A 14,315-nucleotide genomic window follows, 5' to 3' on the forward strand; every position below is an offset into this window, starting at 1 on the left:
ATGAGCGAGTCCAGCAGAAAAGAAAAGAATGACGTTTGAATCCCAGTCCATGCAGATCCATCAAGAAAGTATAGATGCCTTACTGGCTAGAGGTATTTGAACACAATCTCTGACCAATCCTTGGCAAAACAGTAAGCTACACAGACACAGGGGATACCACCAGGATGCCAGGCTTAAAATTAAAACAAGACATAATGCTGGGTGCTTTAAGTATAACTACTCCTCACAATAATCCTGCAAGGTCACTTAGTAAGTGTATAACCAAGAGCCAGAATCCTGTACTATTTCATTCCAAACCTCCATATACTTTCCCAAGAATACACATGTTCTGTTCCTTTCCTATAGTAAATCTACACCTACGTGAAGCAGCAGGGTATTAACAAAATAATAAAATCCTTCTCTTCCTCCTCATGCAAACCCCAGTAAGGAAAAAGAAAATAAAAATTCCCAACTTACTGCAAGAAGATTCATGATGGTATGCCCCGTCTCTCCAAACAATGGCTTCCGAAATCTGACACTGAACAGTGGGCAAGGATAAACTATGGAAATGAGAAATGATCAGACTAAGTTTGGCAGCTTAAAATTTTGGTAAAAGAGACATCATGTTTCATAGAGTTCTCAAAATATAATTGTAATGACTCATTAGAGCATAAAATTTAGGGCTCAGAAAGTATTTACCATAACAGCATCACAGACAAATTCGGAGCCTTCTACAAACCATACCAGTCTTTTGATGCAGCTGTTTCAAAAATGAACTACATGTCTTTCTTAAGAAGCACTCTTTTCCAAACTGGATTAATATATTCCAGGAAACAAGTATCTCCTGATTCCTCTGTGCTCAGGAAGTCTAAAAGAGTTCACTCTTATACTTTTCTGACTCAGGACCCTCCTTAGACAAGCCAAACACCAGGTGATCCTATTAGCTGGCTCACCCCTCGAACTTTACGGTTTCAAATGCCTGTACAACACAGGAAAATACAAATGTTTTTCCTCTGCACACAATCCTTTCCTTTCCCTACTTCATTTAGCTGATTCATATGCTTCTTTCACAGTTCAGTCCAGAGGTACCTTGGTCCTTCATTCTTGGTGAAGTTAGAGCCCATCTTTGAACTCCCAAAGAACTCTGTTAACTTTGAACATGTGTTTTGACATAATATACTACTATAATCATGATTTCTATGTCTTCCTTACAAAGGTTCCCAAGAGCCTATAACCACATCTCAGCCATTTCTGAATTCCGGATTTATTACACATGGTAGGCCTTTATTAAATTCTTGTTGAATGAATGAATAAATAAGTGAAAGACTGAAGGTGACCAGCTGTAAACATATAATACACTGTTTCATGTTTTATAAAATAATTTTTAATGATCTCATTTGATCCTCTTAATAATACCATGCAATAAAAAAGGCAAGTATTATTATCTCCAGTTGCAAAGGAAACTGACAATCAGACAACTTGAATGACTTCACCCAAAGTTACAAAGCTAGTAAGTGGCAGAGTTAAGAACTTTATTCAAGTGGTCTGATTCCTAGGCCAGGGCAATGTTGATTAGGAAAATATATAAAGTTTAAAATAAAGCTTGCATGGGACTTCCCTGGTGGTCCAGTGGTTAAGAATCTGCCTTCCAATGCAGGGGATGCAGGTTCGATCCCTGGTCAGGGAACTAAGATCCCACATGCTGCAGGGCAACTAAGCCCGCGTGCTGCAAGTACTGAGCCCACACGCTCTGGAGCCCATGTGCCACAACTACTGAGCCCGCGCACTCTGGAGCCTGCTCGCCACAACTAGAGAAGCCCATGTGCTGCAAAGAAAGATCCCGTGTGCTGCAACTAAAGACACAACACAGCCAAAAATAAATAAATAAATAAAATAATAATAAAATAAAATAAAATGAAGCTTGCATTTAGGCCTTAATATCTTTAAAAACAATCACAGCTTAGTTGCACTGCTATGGCCATGGGCAAGGAGGCTCTTTTGTTGCTTACTTTACCAGCTGAGAGTGATCTCTATACCACTAGCTTCCAGTATCTGTTACATTATATAAAATACAATTTGTCATAACTATTTTCCAACCAAGTGACAAAAAATATACTTACCATATACAGATACTATAAAAAATAAAGTTACTTGTTGATATTCATTTTTTTCTGAAGATGATCATGTATCTATCAATTAACCTATAAAACCAGTAAGTTTACAAGGCAATAATGTTATTTTGAGTTCTTCCCATTATAGCCAAAATAAGTAGAGACACTGGCCAAATTTAGCTTAGCTATTTCAAAAGAATACTTCCATTTAATTGTTTCACCATGGGGCTCTCTGAATATCTCAAGTCTGTTTAGTCATTATGTTTTGGTCATATGGCTTAGAAGAGGGTATTTTATACTTACGTCGATATTCGGCTCCAAGTCTCAACATTAGTCGGATGGGAAACACTTTAGCCCAAGGAGTTTCCCATTTCTGGATGAGAATCCCAAACAAGTAAGGTGGGGTAGGGAGTACTAGGTCTTGCAGTGACTGGTAAGTAGATGTCACATATAAAAATCCGCCATGTTCTTTACTGCCAAGGAAACTTTGACTGAAGAAGGAATGTCCCAAGTTGCCTACAACAGTCCCTAAAACAAAAAAGTATGTTAATTACCATCAATAAATCAATCACATTTTTAATAATCATTATTATCAGCACTGGGCCAGACACTACCAAACAATAATTCCTTTCACTATGAAAGATACATATTTATAAAGTTGTTTTTAAATAAATGGCATTTATTAAATGAAAATTTGTTTTCCAATTTTATCAGGGCTTCTGATGAGCATAAAATACCTTGTATTATCACACTCTAGTTTGTCTGGCTAAAAGCCAAAAATATTGATGCCTTCTTTTAGACTAAACTTACTGTATGAATTACTTTAGAGGTCTCAGTATAAAAATTATTGCCTCAAACATCACAAAAAAAATGTTAAGATTAGGTACCTGCTCTCACAGAGCTTACAGTCCCATTGAGTAAATAAATTCAATTCATGAACATAATGAATTAAGACATTAAGTACAGCTATATATGAGATATTAAGGGAAGAAAATTTATGGAGAAAGTAGTAACACAGACAGGATTTATTCTATTTTTGGTTGAGACAAATATGAAACATAAACAACTTAGGGTTTATTTAAATTCATATTAGGCAGGTTTTTTGTTTTTTAGTTGGCGAATGCTCTTAACTAAGCACTTTCTAATTCAAATATTTTCTGAATGAAACAGCAAAAAATCACCCTTCATTAAGGAGACATTTTCCTCAGTTTAGAACTACAAAAGAACTTCATGACAAGAGCTGTTCCAAAATGTAACAGCAGATTTGTTCACTAGACATGTGCAAGCTTCCTTTGATACCTCTGAAAGAAATAACAGCAAATACAGAAATCGCCATCAGAGAAGTTAATGCTTACTTTCCTTGAAAAATAGAGTCTATTTGCAGAACAGTTCAATGATGGAACATAGAATCCTTGAGTGAAGTGGAAGCTATGCTGACAGTAGGGACCACAAGAGAAGGGAACACCTCCCCACAAAACCCAGAAACTTTATGACTGAAAGCCATGTTCACCTGCACATAATCATCTGCCAAATACATTTAGGGGTAGTACCCTTGCCCCAGGATTAACAAAATCTGGGGGACCTCCCCGGCGGTCCAGTGGTTAAGACTCCATGCTCCCAATGCAGGGGGCCCGGGTTTGATCCCTGGTTGGGGAACTAGGATCCGGCATGCCACTTGGCACAGCCAAAAATTAAATAAATTAAATTAAATTAAAAAATAAATGAGAACCTAGGGGGAAAACCCCCCAAATCTGGCTTTACATTTAAGATGCTGGGCCAGATCTATAAAAACAAAATAATCCCCATATCAAGGAAGTAGTATGTTATTTTGAAAAAAAGCAGATTTTGGAGTCTCAGAGACATGGGTTTGAACACTAGTTCCATCATTTACTATTACGAGATAGGGGGCAAGTTACTTGACTTCTGTGAGCCTCAACATCTGTGACAACAGGGGAAGATTATACTAAATTTCAGACCTGATGTGAATAAATGATAGAATATATGTAAAATGCTAAGCAGCATCTTACACAGTTTGTTCTCAAAAAATGTTAACTATTACTTTTATAATGCAAATATACATATAATGAATGATCAACCAAACATTATACAACTTTCTTTGCTTTATCAAAGATTTTAGAGTAAGGTTTTTATACATTTTCATCTTTTCACTTGAGTTGGGGTGTGGGGAGAGAATGGGAAACAAAAGAGATTTTTTTCCCTCCACAATGGAGACTACACCACAGGAGTCCTCTAAAGCTCTAATGACAGCATAATGTTTATCTTTCACAAGAATGCCCTAGTGAATACAGCTCAGAGGTGAAAACTGTGTTAAGCTTGGTACTCAAAACATTCATTCATTATTCCTTTGGGATCTCCCTATAAGAGACTGGAATCTATTACTGGTTATTTTTCCACAGATACTAATAACTTTTCTGCTTCTACCACCTAAAAACCCTCCTCCCTACCCAATCACACTCAAATTCTTCATTATGTCCCTTTACATTATAAAATATATCTTTTATTATTTAAGCATTTACTTTCTTAAAAATTGAAAAAAAAATTGATAGATCTCTGTCAATTCTAATGAATAATTTAGTTTAGATTGTCATTTATCACCTCATCTAAAAATAATTAACCTTCTATGGGTATAGATATCAACTAAAATAAGATACTGGGTATGAGAATTTGACCAAAAAAAGCTTTCATTTGAAGACTTAAACTGGGGCTCCAACATTAAAAAGAATTCCAAAAGAAAGCAATGTTGGGAGTGAAAGAGAAGTAATACTCAAAGAGAGAATAACTAAAAATTTTCCAAATTAAAGAAAGAAATGTGTTTTCAGATCAAAAGTACACTTTAAGTACAAAAATTAGCTTAAAAATATTCTAAATACATTTTTGTCTAAGTTAATTCTTAGGCTGAGTAAACTTTCACATTAAAAAAATGAAAGATCAGGGACTTCCCTGGTGGTCCAGTGGGTAAGACTCCATGCTCCCAATGCAGGGGACCCGGGTTCCATCCCTGGACAGGGAACTAGATCCCACATGCATGCCACAACTAAGAGTTCGCATGCCGCAATTAACAAGTCCACATGCCGCAGCTAAGAAGTCCGTGTGCCAGCAACTAAAAGATCCCGCGTGCCACAAGCAAGACCCAGTGCAGCCAAAATAAATAAATAGATAAATATTTTTTTTTAGATGAAAGATCAGGGCTTCCCTGGTGGCGCGGTGGTTGGGAGTCTGCCTGCCAATGCAGGGGATGCGGGTTTATGCCCCGGTCCGGGAGGATCCCACATGCCGCGGAGCGGCTGGGCCTGTGGGCCATGGCCACTGGGCCTGCGCGTCCGGAGCCTGTGCTCCACAGTGGGAGAGGCCGCAGCAGTGAGAGGCCCGCGTACAGCAAAAAAAAAAAAAAAAAAAAAAAAGAAAGATCAAACTTCATTGTGTTTGAGGTCTATAATTTTATTAGTATATTACACATTAATAAAAATAAAATTCAAAGAGGTTGAATGCAATTAACACCATACAAATCAGTAATATAGTGCCTTAAAGTTTACACTGCCTTTTGATAAACCTATACAGGATAAGAAAGAAATTTAAACTAATCAAAGCACATCTGGGTTAACCCAGGTGGCTACAATTTAAAGGAAAAAATAAGGAAGACTACAGAATGAGAGTAGGTGACAAAAAGAGATAATAAAAAGAAAAAGATCTTTCAAAGATCTGAAATTATAGAAACTTCCCAAGTGACCTGCTTGAGTGACCCATGGTATTTCTTTCTCAGGGACCAGAGACACACTGGGTCTCAGAAACACTTTTAAGCTGATCTAAATAGTATTTTCCCTTGTCTCCAAGTCCCAGTGGGAACAGGAAGTCAGGAATAATAAGCACAGCATTTTTATTAACAGAAGTGTTCTCTCAGGACTCCTTTCCTCCAGGTGCTTTTACGCCAAATGACAAAAAAAGCTTGCTAGTGACATCACCCCAACTGATTTACTCCCCACCTCACGGTTTTTAAATTAAGCCTCTCCAATGTGCCAGACCATTTGTTCTAAAGGTTGGTATACAGAGTTGACCCAGACAGATAAAACTCTTGCCCTTATAGAGCTTAAATCCTAATGAAGGAAGACAAACAATTTCAATTAGTAAAGTTAGTGATAAATGTTTTGAAGAAAATACAACAAGGAAGGTAATGTGAATGATTGACAGGGGCAGGGGAGAGAATACTTCTTTAGCCATGAGAGTCAGGGAAAATCCTCAGAGAAAGAAACATTTGAGAACAGACCTGAATGAAGAGAATAAATCAGCCAATAAAGCTCTGAAAAGAACAGCACTCCAGGCCGGGCAGGAGTAAATTCAAAAGTCATGAATCGTAAATGAATATGACAGGTTCAAAAGTCACAAAGATGATCAATGTAGCTAAAGCAAACTAAGGACTATTAAGAGATAAGGTCAAAGAGACCTTTAAGGACTAGATCATATAGGACCTTTATAAAATTGGAGTTTTATTCTAATTGCAGTGGGAAGACAACTGAAGGTTTAAGGCAGTTTTAATTGTGCCATCATATTCATCACCATGTTACTAGGCTACACAAATGTGCTCTCAATTCATAAGGATTAGATTTAGGACACCCAAGAAATAGTGGAGAGAAGATAGACAAGTCCGCAAATGTAAAATTGTGAATAATTTAAAGGGAACAAAAAGCTGTTTTCAAATGTAGAAATGATCTAACCTACAAGGTTAATATTTATGTTCTGTGCTTATAATTGTCTTCTTGCTTTGTTCTGAAGTTAAATCTAAAAGTTGAAAATCAGTAACAGTGTAAACCTTATTATACCCTTAATAATTATATAATTATTATAATTATTAAATATTAATCAATTCACATTAACATTTCTCTTAAATTAATAATCTTCTTGAAGAGAGAAATATTAAACTGGAAGAATTCACTGAACAATGTACCCAGGATCCAGCACAAAAAAGCAAAGAGAAAAATTATACAAAAGAGCAGTTAAGAGATATTGAAGACTGATTACAGAGGCCCCAACATCAAAAAAAGGTTTCCAAAAATAGACAACATTGGGAATAAAAGAGTAGTAACATTGAAAGAGATAATAATTAAGAATTTTCCAAAGTAAAGAAAGAAATGTTTTCAGATCAAAAGTACACTTTTAGTACTCAGTAGTAAAAATAAAAATAAATCCACCTATGTGTACACATATAGACCCATGGAATAGAGTCCAGAAAGAAACCCATGCATAGCAAGTAAACTAATATTCAAAAACAGGACCAAGGTAATTCAATGGCAAAAGTATAGTCTTTTTTTTTTTTTTTTTTTTTTTTTGTGGTATGCGGGCCTTCCTCTGCTGTGGCCTCTCCCGTTGCAGAGCACAGGCTCCGGACGCGCAGGCTCAGCGGCCATGGCTCACGGGCCCAGCTGCTCCGCGGCATGTGGGATCCTCCCAGACCGGGGCGCGAACCCGGTTCCCCTGCATCGGCAGGCGGACGCGCAACCACTGCGCCACCAGGGAAGCCCCAAAAGTATAGTCTTTTTAACAAATGGCCCTGGAACAACTGAATATCTATCTATAAGCAGGAAAAAATCAAAAACAAAATGCACAAAAAAATTCCCCAAACAAAACTTCGAGAACAAAACTTCAAGCCTTACCTCATTCCCTGTACAAAAATTAACTCCAAATTAATCATAGATCTATATGTAAAAGCTATAACTCTACAACTTCCAGAAAAATACAGGTGAAAATTTTTGTGACCTTGGGTTAAGGCAAAGATATTTTAGGAAACTGAAGATAAACTATAAAAGAAAAACTGATAAATTGGACTTCTATCAAATATTAAAGCTTCTACTCTTTGAAAGATAGTTAAGAAAATGAAAAACATAAGTCATAGACTGGAACATAATATCTGCAAATAGCACTACTGAAAAAGACTTGTATCCAAAATTTATGAAGTATCAATAACTCATTAAGAAAACAACCCAATTTTTTTTTTTTTACTTCTTTTTTTTTTTTTTTTTTTTTTAATTTTTTGCGGGATGCGGGCCTCTCACCGTTGTGGCCTCTCCCGTTGCGGAGCACAGGCTCCGGACGCGCAGGCTCAGCGGCCATGGCTCACGGGCCCAGCCGCTCCGCGGCACGTGGGATCCTCCCATACCGGGGCGCGAACCCGGTTCCCCTGCATCGGCAGGCGGACTCTCAACCACTGCACCACCAGGGGAGCCCGAAAACAACCCAATTTTTAAATGGGCAAAAAAAGAGCTACAGATGGCAAATAAGCATATGAAAAGATGCTCAATATCATTAGTTATTAAGGAAATGCATATTAAAACCACAAAGAGATACCACTAAACGCTCATTAGAAAGGCTTTTTTTTTTTTAAAGGAGTATCAAGTGGTGGCAAGGATCCAGAACAATTGGAACTTTTCATACATTGCAGGTAAATGGATAAACAAATTGTGGTACATACATCCATTCAACCATATGGATGAATCTCAAAAGCACTGCGTTAAGTGAAATAAGCCAAACACAACAGTGAGATTCCATTTATATAACCTTCTGGAAAATGCAAAACTAGAGGGACAGAAATCAAATCAATAGTTGCCAGGGACAGAGGGTAAGGGGAGGGGATTAAATACAAAGGGACATGAGGCAAGGTTTAGAGATGATGAAAACATTATATATCTTGATATTGGTTGTTGTTACCTGACTGTATCTGTTTGTCTAGACTCACTGAACTGAATAGATGTATATTTATATACAGTAATATATGTCTGAAAAGGCACATATTACTGGATATAAATTATACCTCATAAACCTGACTAACAAAAACTCACAGAGAACTTTAATAGTGGACTTACAGATAATCAAGGATAAAGAGAAAATCCTAAAAGCCAAAGTGAAAAGACAAATAACTACCTGTTAAAAAAGAAAAAAAAAAAACTAGACTGCAGGAGATGCCAGAAGACAACGAAGTAATACCTTCAAAGTACTTGCTAAGGGGAGGTTAAAGGAAGAAATGAAGGAATGAGAGAAAGAAGGAAGAGAGGAAGGGAAAAAAAATCTGTTAACCTAGAATTTTGTAGCCAACTAATTATTCAAGAGTGATGGCAAAATATTTCAAACATACAAGGACTAACGGAGTTTAACAACCATAGGCCCTCACCAAGAGAAGTAATAAAAAGATGTATTTCAACAAGAAAAGCAAGTCCTAATGGAAATATGGGATACTAAAATAGCAGATATAGAGAAAATATAGTGGCAAATTTAATAATTTTGATTGAATTGAATACTGATACTGATTTTTGATACTGATATTGAAAACTGAATATAATTGAATTAAGTAAAAACAATTATTTTTTCTTTTACAAAAGGTAAAACCAACCACAACAACGTAAGAATGGCAAAGATATTAAACGAGTGAGGTATGCTTAGGTCTGTGTCACGTTTGGGAGGACAGAAATGCTCTGAGGCAGAATTCTGTCTGCTTCCTGGTGTACATGCCTTGTTTAATTCCCTCCCCTTGTGTGGGGAAAACACCTATGAATATGATGGGTGTCAATCCCATGATTAGGTTACTAATGAACAAACTTTGAGTTCATCAACAGGGAGATTATCAGAGTGGGCCTGACATAAGGTCTTTAAATCTAGGTCTAGAGGTCAGAGAATCAAAGCAGAGACACACTCCTGATGACCTGAAAGAAAGGAAACATCCATGTTGTAAACTATCTACAGAGCCATGAGGCAAGGAACTGCAGGCAGCCTCTAGGAGCTGAGAGTACTCCCCAACCAACAGCTAAAAGAAAGCAGGGATTCGTAAGAAAGTGAATTCTGCCAACAACCTGAGGACCTTGGGCTCCAAATGAGAAGCCCAGCATGGCTGACACCTTGAGGCACCGTGAGCCGAGGATTCAGCTAAGCTGTGCCTGGACTCCTTACCTATGGAAACTATGAGATAATAATTTGTGTTGTTTCAAGCCACTAAGTTTGTGGCTTAGAAATATAGTAATAGAAAGCTAATACATACTGAATAACTTAACTCTGTCAGAAAAAGGTCATAGTTGAGTGTTTATGTTGAAAAAATTAAAGGAATCCCAAAGAAAATGCTAACATAATAGAAACATGAGTAAAAGACATAAACAGGGACATATTTGTCACAGAATACAAAATGTACATGGCTAGTAAATATATGAACATATGCTCAGCCTCATTAAGAGTTAGTGAAATGCAATTTGAAATGAGACACCGTTTTATATCCACCAGACTGGCAAAAATTAAAACTCTCATAATATCAAATGTTGGCAACTCTTATACACTGAAGATGGGGACAGATAGATAAAAACCGGAAAACCTCTCTGGGAAATAATTTAACATCATCTAATAAAGTTGAAGAAATCCATACCTTATAAACTTATACTCATAAGTATACATGTACAAAAAAATTTAAAGAACATATCTGAATAAGAGTAAACTGGTAAGAAGAGCAAACTGTTCATCATAAAGAGAATTAATAAACTGTGGTAAATTTATGTAGTTCATATAAAACAGTAGCCTGAAAATGAATGAACTAGAGGCATGAATGAATGCCAGAAACATATGGTAGAGTGAAAAAAACAAAGCACATAAAGTGTGTACAGTGTGATAACATTTGTATAAAGTTCACACATACGAAGTAATATAATCCTTAGAGATGCAAACATTTGTGATAAAATTATTTTTAAAAAGCAAGAAATGTATAACACAAGATTAAAGACAATGGTTACCCTAGGGGTTGAGGATGGGAAGTCTGGAAGGAAGATGTGATCAGGCAAGAAAAAAGAGAGTTTCAGTGGATTGGTCATTTTTATCTCCCAAATTGGGTATTTTGTTTGTGGGTGGTTATTTTGTTATTAGGCTCTATAACTTGAACAATTACTAATATACATGCTTATATACTTTTCTACATACCAAATAGTTTTTAAAGATAATTAAAGGCATTCAGAAGAAGAAATTGCTTCTATCTGGGAAGATCATCAGGGGAGAACTCATGGAGAAAGTGGTCATTGATACGACTTAAGAGAACTGATAGGATATAGATAGTTGGGGTTTTGGGAAATAGCATGGTGTGGGGGGGGGCATCAGGATCACAGGTAAAGAAGGAGGAAATCATCAAAGTATACAACAAACCAAGAACTGTTTATTTTGGCTTCACTGTAAGTATGGGGAGACTACTGGTGGGAAATGAGACTGGAAATATAGGATCGGATTATGTAGAGCACTGAATATCAGAGTACACAGTTTATTCTAAAGGCAACACAAAGCCAATAAAGGTTTTTGAGTAAGAGAGGGAAATAACCAGAGATTAACTCCAAAAAAATAATCTGGTAGATAACAATTCATTCAAATTCATGTTCTGAATGTCTGTTTGCAAAACATAAGAGTAAAACACGGAGGAGGAGACCTTCAAGATGCAGGAGTAAGATGTGATCACCTTCCTCCCCACAAATATGTCAAAAATGCATCTACATGTGGAACAACTCCTACAGAACACCTACTGAACACTGGGCGAAGACCTCAGACTTCCCAAAAGGCAACAAAATCCCCATGTACCTGGATAGGGCAAAAGAAAAAAAGAATAAACAGAGACAAAAGAATAGGGATGGGACTTAAACCTCTGGAAGGGAGGTGTGAAGGAGGAAAAGTTTCCACACACTAGGAAGTCCCTTCACTGGCAGGGATGTGGGGTGGGTGGGGGGGGAAGCTTTGGAGCCACGGAGGACAGTGCAGCAATAGGGGTGCAGAGGGCAAAGCGGAGAGATTCCCGCACAGAGGATTGGTGCCGACCAGCACTCACCAGCCTGAGACTGCTTGTCTGCTCACCCACCAGAGCGGGTAGGGGCTGGAAGCTGAGGCTTGGGCTTTGGAGATCAGACCCCAGGGAGAGGACTGGTGCTGGCTGTGTGAAGACACCCTGAAGGGGGCTAGTGTGCCACAGCTAGCCGGGAGGGAGGCCGGGAAAAAGTCTTCACCTGCTGGAGTGGCCAAAGACCATTGTTTCAGGGTGTGCAAGTAGAGGGGCTTCCTGCTCCATGTGCCCACAGATGGCAGAGCACCACCTAAGTGAGCTTCAGAGATGGGCGTGAGCCACGGCTATCATTTCAGACCCCAGAGATGGGCATGGACTGCTAACGCTGCCTCTGCTGCCACCAAGAATCCTGTGTGCAAGTGCAGGTCACTTCCCCCACACACACCCCCGGCAGCCTGTGCAGCATGCCACTGCCACGGTCCTGTGATCCAGAGACAACCTCCCTGAGAGAACACATGGTGCACTTCAGGCTGTTGCAAAGTCATGCTAGCCTCTGCCGCCGCAGGCTCGTCCCACATTCCAACTATGACTACCATACCCCTCCCTCTCCCCAGCCTGAGTGAGCAAGAGAGCCCTAATCAGCCACTGCTTTAACCCCCACCCCTGTCTGGGCAGGGAACAGATGCCTGAGGGTGGCCTACATGCAGAGACAGGGTCAAAACCAAAGCTGAACCCCAGGAGCTGTGTGAACAAAGAAGAGTAAGGGAAATTTCTCCATGCAGCCTCAGGACCAGTGGATTAAATCCCCACAATCAACTTGATAAACGCTGCAGCTGTGGAACACATGAATAGACAATGAATGTTCCCAAAATTGAGGTGGTGGACTTTGGGAGCAACTGCTGACTTGGGGTTTGCTTTCTGCGTCTGACTTGCTTTTGGTTTTATGTTTATCTTAGTTTAGTTTTTAGTGCTTGTTATCATTGGTGGGTTTGTTTATTGGTCTGCTTCCTTTTTTCTCTTTTTGTGAGTGTGCATGTGTATGTTACTTTCTATGATTTTGTCTGTTTAGTTTTGCTTTTAACATTTGTTTTGGGGTTTTATCTGTTCATGTTTTGTTCTTCCTTTTCTTCCAAGTCATGTGGCTGGCAGGGTCTTGGTGCTCTGGCCAGATGTTGGGCCTGAGCCTCCAAGGTGGGAGAGCTGAGTCCAGGACACTGGACCACCAGAGACCTCCCGGCCTGAAGTAATATCAGTTGGCAAGAGGTCTCCCAGAAATCTCCATCTCAACACTAAGACAGAGCTCCACCCAATGGCCAGCAAGCTCCAATGCTGGATGCCCCATGCCAAACAACTAGTAAGACAGGAATACAACACCACCCATTAGCAGAGAGGCTGCCTAAAGTCATACTAAGTTCACAGACACCCCAAAACACACCACCGGATGCAGCCCTCCCCACCAGAAGGACAAAATCCACCCCACCCACCAGAACACAGGCACCAGTCCCCCTCACCAGGAAGCCTACACAAGCCACTGAACCAACCTCACACACTGGAGGAAGACACCAAAAATAACAGGAACTATGAACCTGCAGCCTGCGAAAAGGAGACCCCAAACACGGTAAGTTAAACATAATGAGAAGACAGAGAAATATGCAGCAGATGAAGGAGCAAGGTCAAAACCCACCAGACCAAACAAATGAAGAGGAAATAGGCAGTTTACCTGAAAAAGAATTCAGAGTAATGATAGTAAAGATGATCCAAAATCTAGGAAACAGAATGGAGAAAATAAAAGAAATGTTTAACAAGTACCTAGAAGAAATAAAGAGCAAACAAACAACGATGAATAACACAATAAATGAAATTAAAACCACTCTAGAAGGATTCAATAGCAGAATCACTGAGGCAAAAGAACGGATTAAGTGATCTGGAAGACAGAATAGTGGAAATAACTGCTGCAGAGCAGAATAAAGAAAACAGAATGAAAAGAATTGAGGACAGTGTCAGAGACCTCTGGGACAACATTAAAAGCACCAATATTTGAATTACAGGGGTCCCAGAAAAAGAAGAGAAAAAGATAGGGTCTGAGAAAATATTTCAAAAGATTATATTCGAAAACTTCCCTAATATGAGAAAGGAAATAATCAAGTCCAAGAACTGCCGAGAGTCCCATACAGGATAAATCCAAGGAGAAACGCACCAAGACACATATTAATCAAACTATCAAAAATTAAATACAAAGAAAAAATATTAAAAGCAGCAAGGGAAAAGCAACAAATAACACACAAGGGAATCCCCATAAGGTTAACAGCTGTTCTTTCAGCAGAAACTCTGCTAGCCAGAAGGGAGTGGCAGGACATATTTAAAGTGATGAAAGGGAAAAACCTACAACTAAGATTACTCTACCCAGCAAGGATCTCATTCAGATTCGA

At 38.7% G+C, this 14,315-nt stretch overlaps 1 protein-coding gene across 1 annotated transcript in view; it reads right to left on the bottom strand.

Moving 5' to 3' along the window:
• ZFYVE9 (zinc finger FYVE-type containing 9) overlaps nucleotides 1-14,315 on the bottom strand; it is a 184,506-nt gene that overhangs the window by 40,802 nt on the left and 129,389 nt on the right. Inside the window, 2 exon segments of the mRNA XM_028489397.2 lie at nucleotides 457-539; nucleotides 2,394-2,618. Coding sequence (XP_028345198.1) covers nucleotides 457-539; nucleotides 2,394-2,618 — 308 coding nt within the window.

This window comes from Physeter macrocephalus, chromosome 4, assembly GCF_002837175.3.
Source record: "Physeter macrocephalus isolate SW-GA chromosome 4, ASM283717v5, whole genome shotgun sequence".
In the NCBI taxonomy this organism is placed as follows: domain Eukaryota; kingdom Metazoa; phylum Chordata; class Mammalia; order Artiodactyla; family Physeteridae; genus Physeter; species Physeter macrocephalus.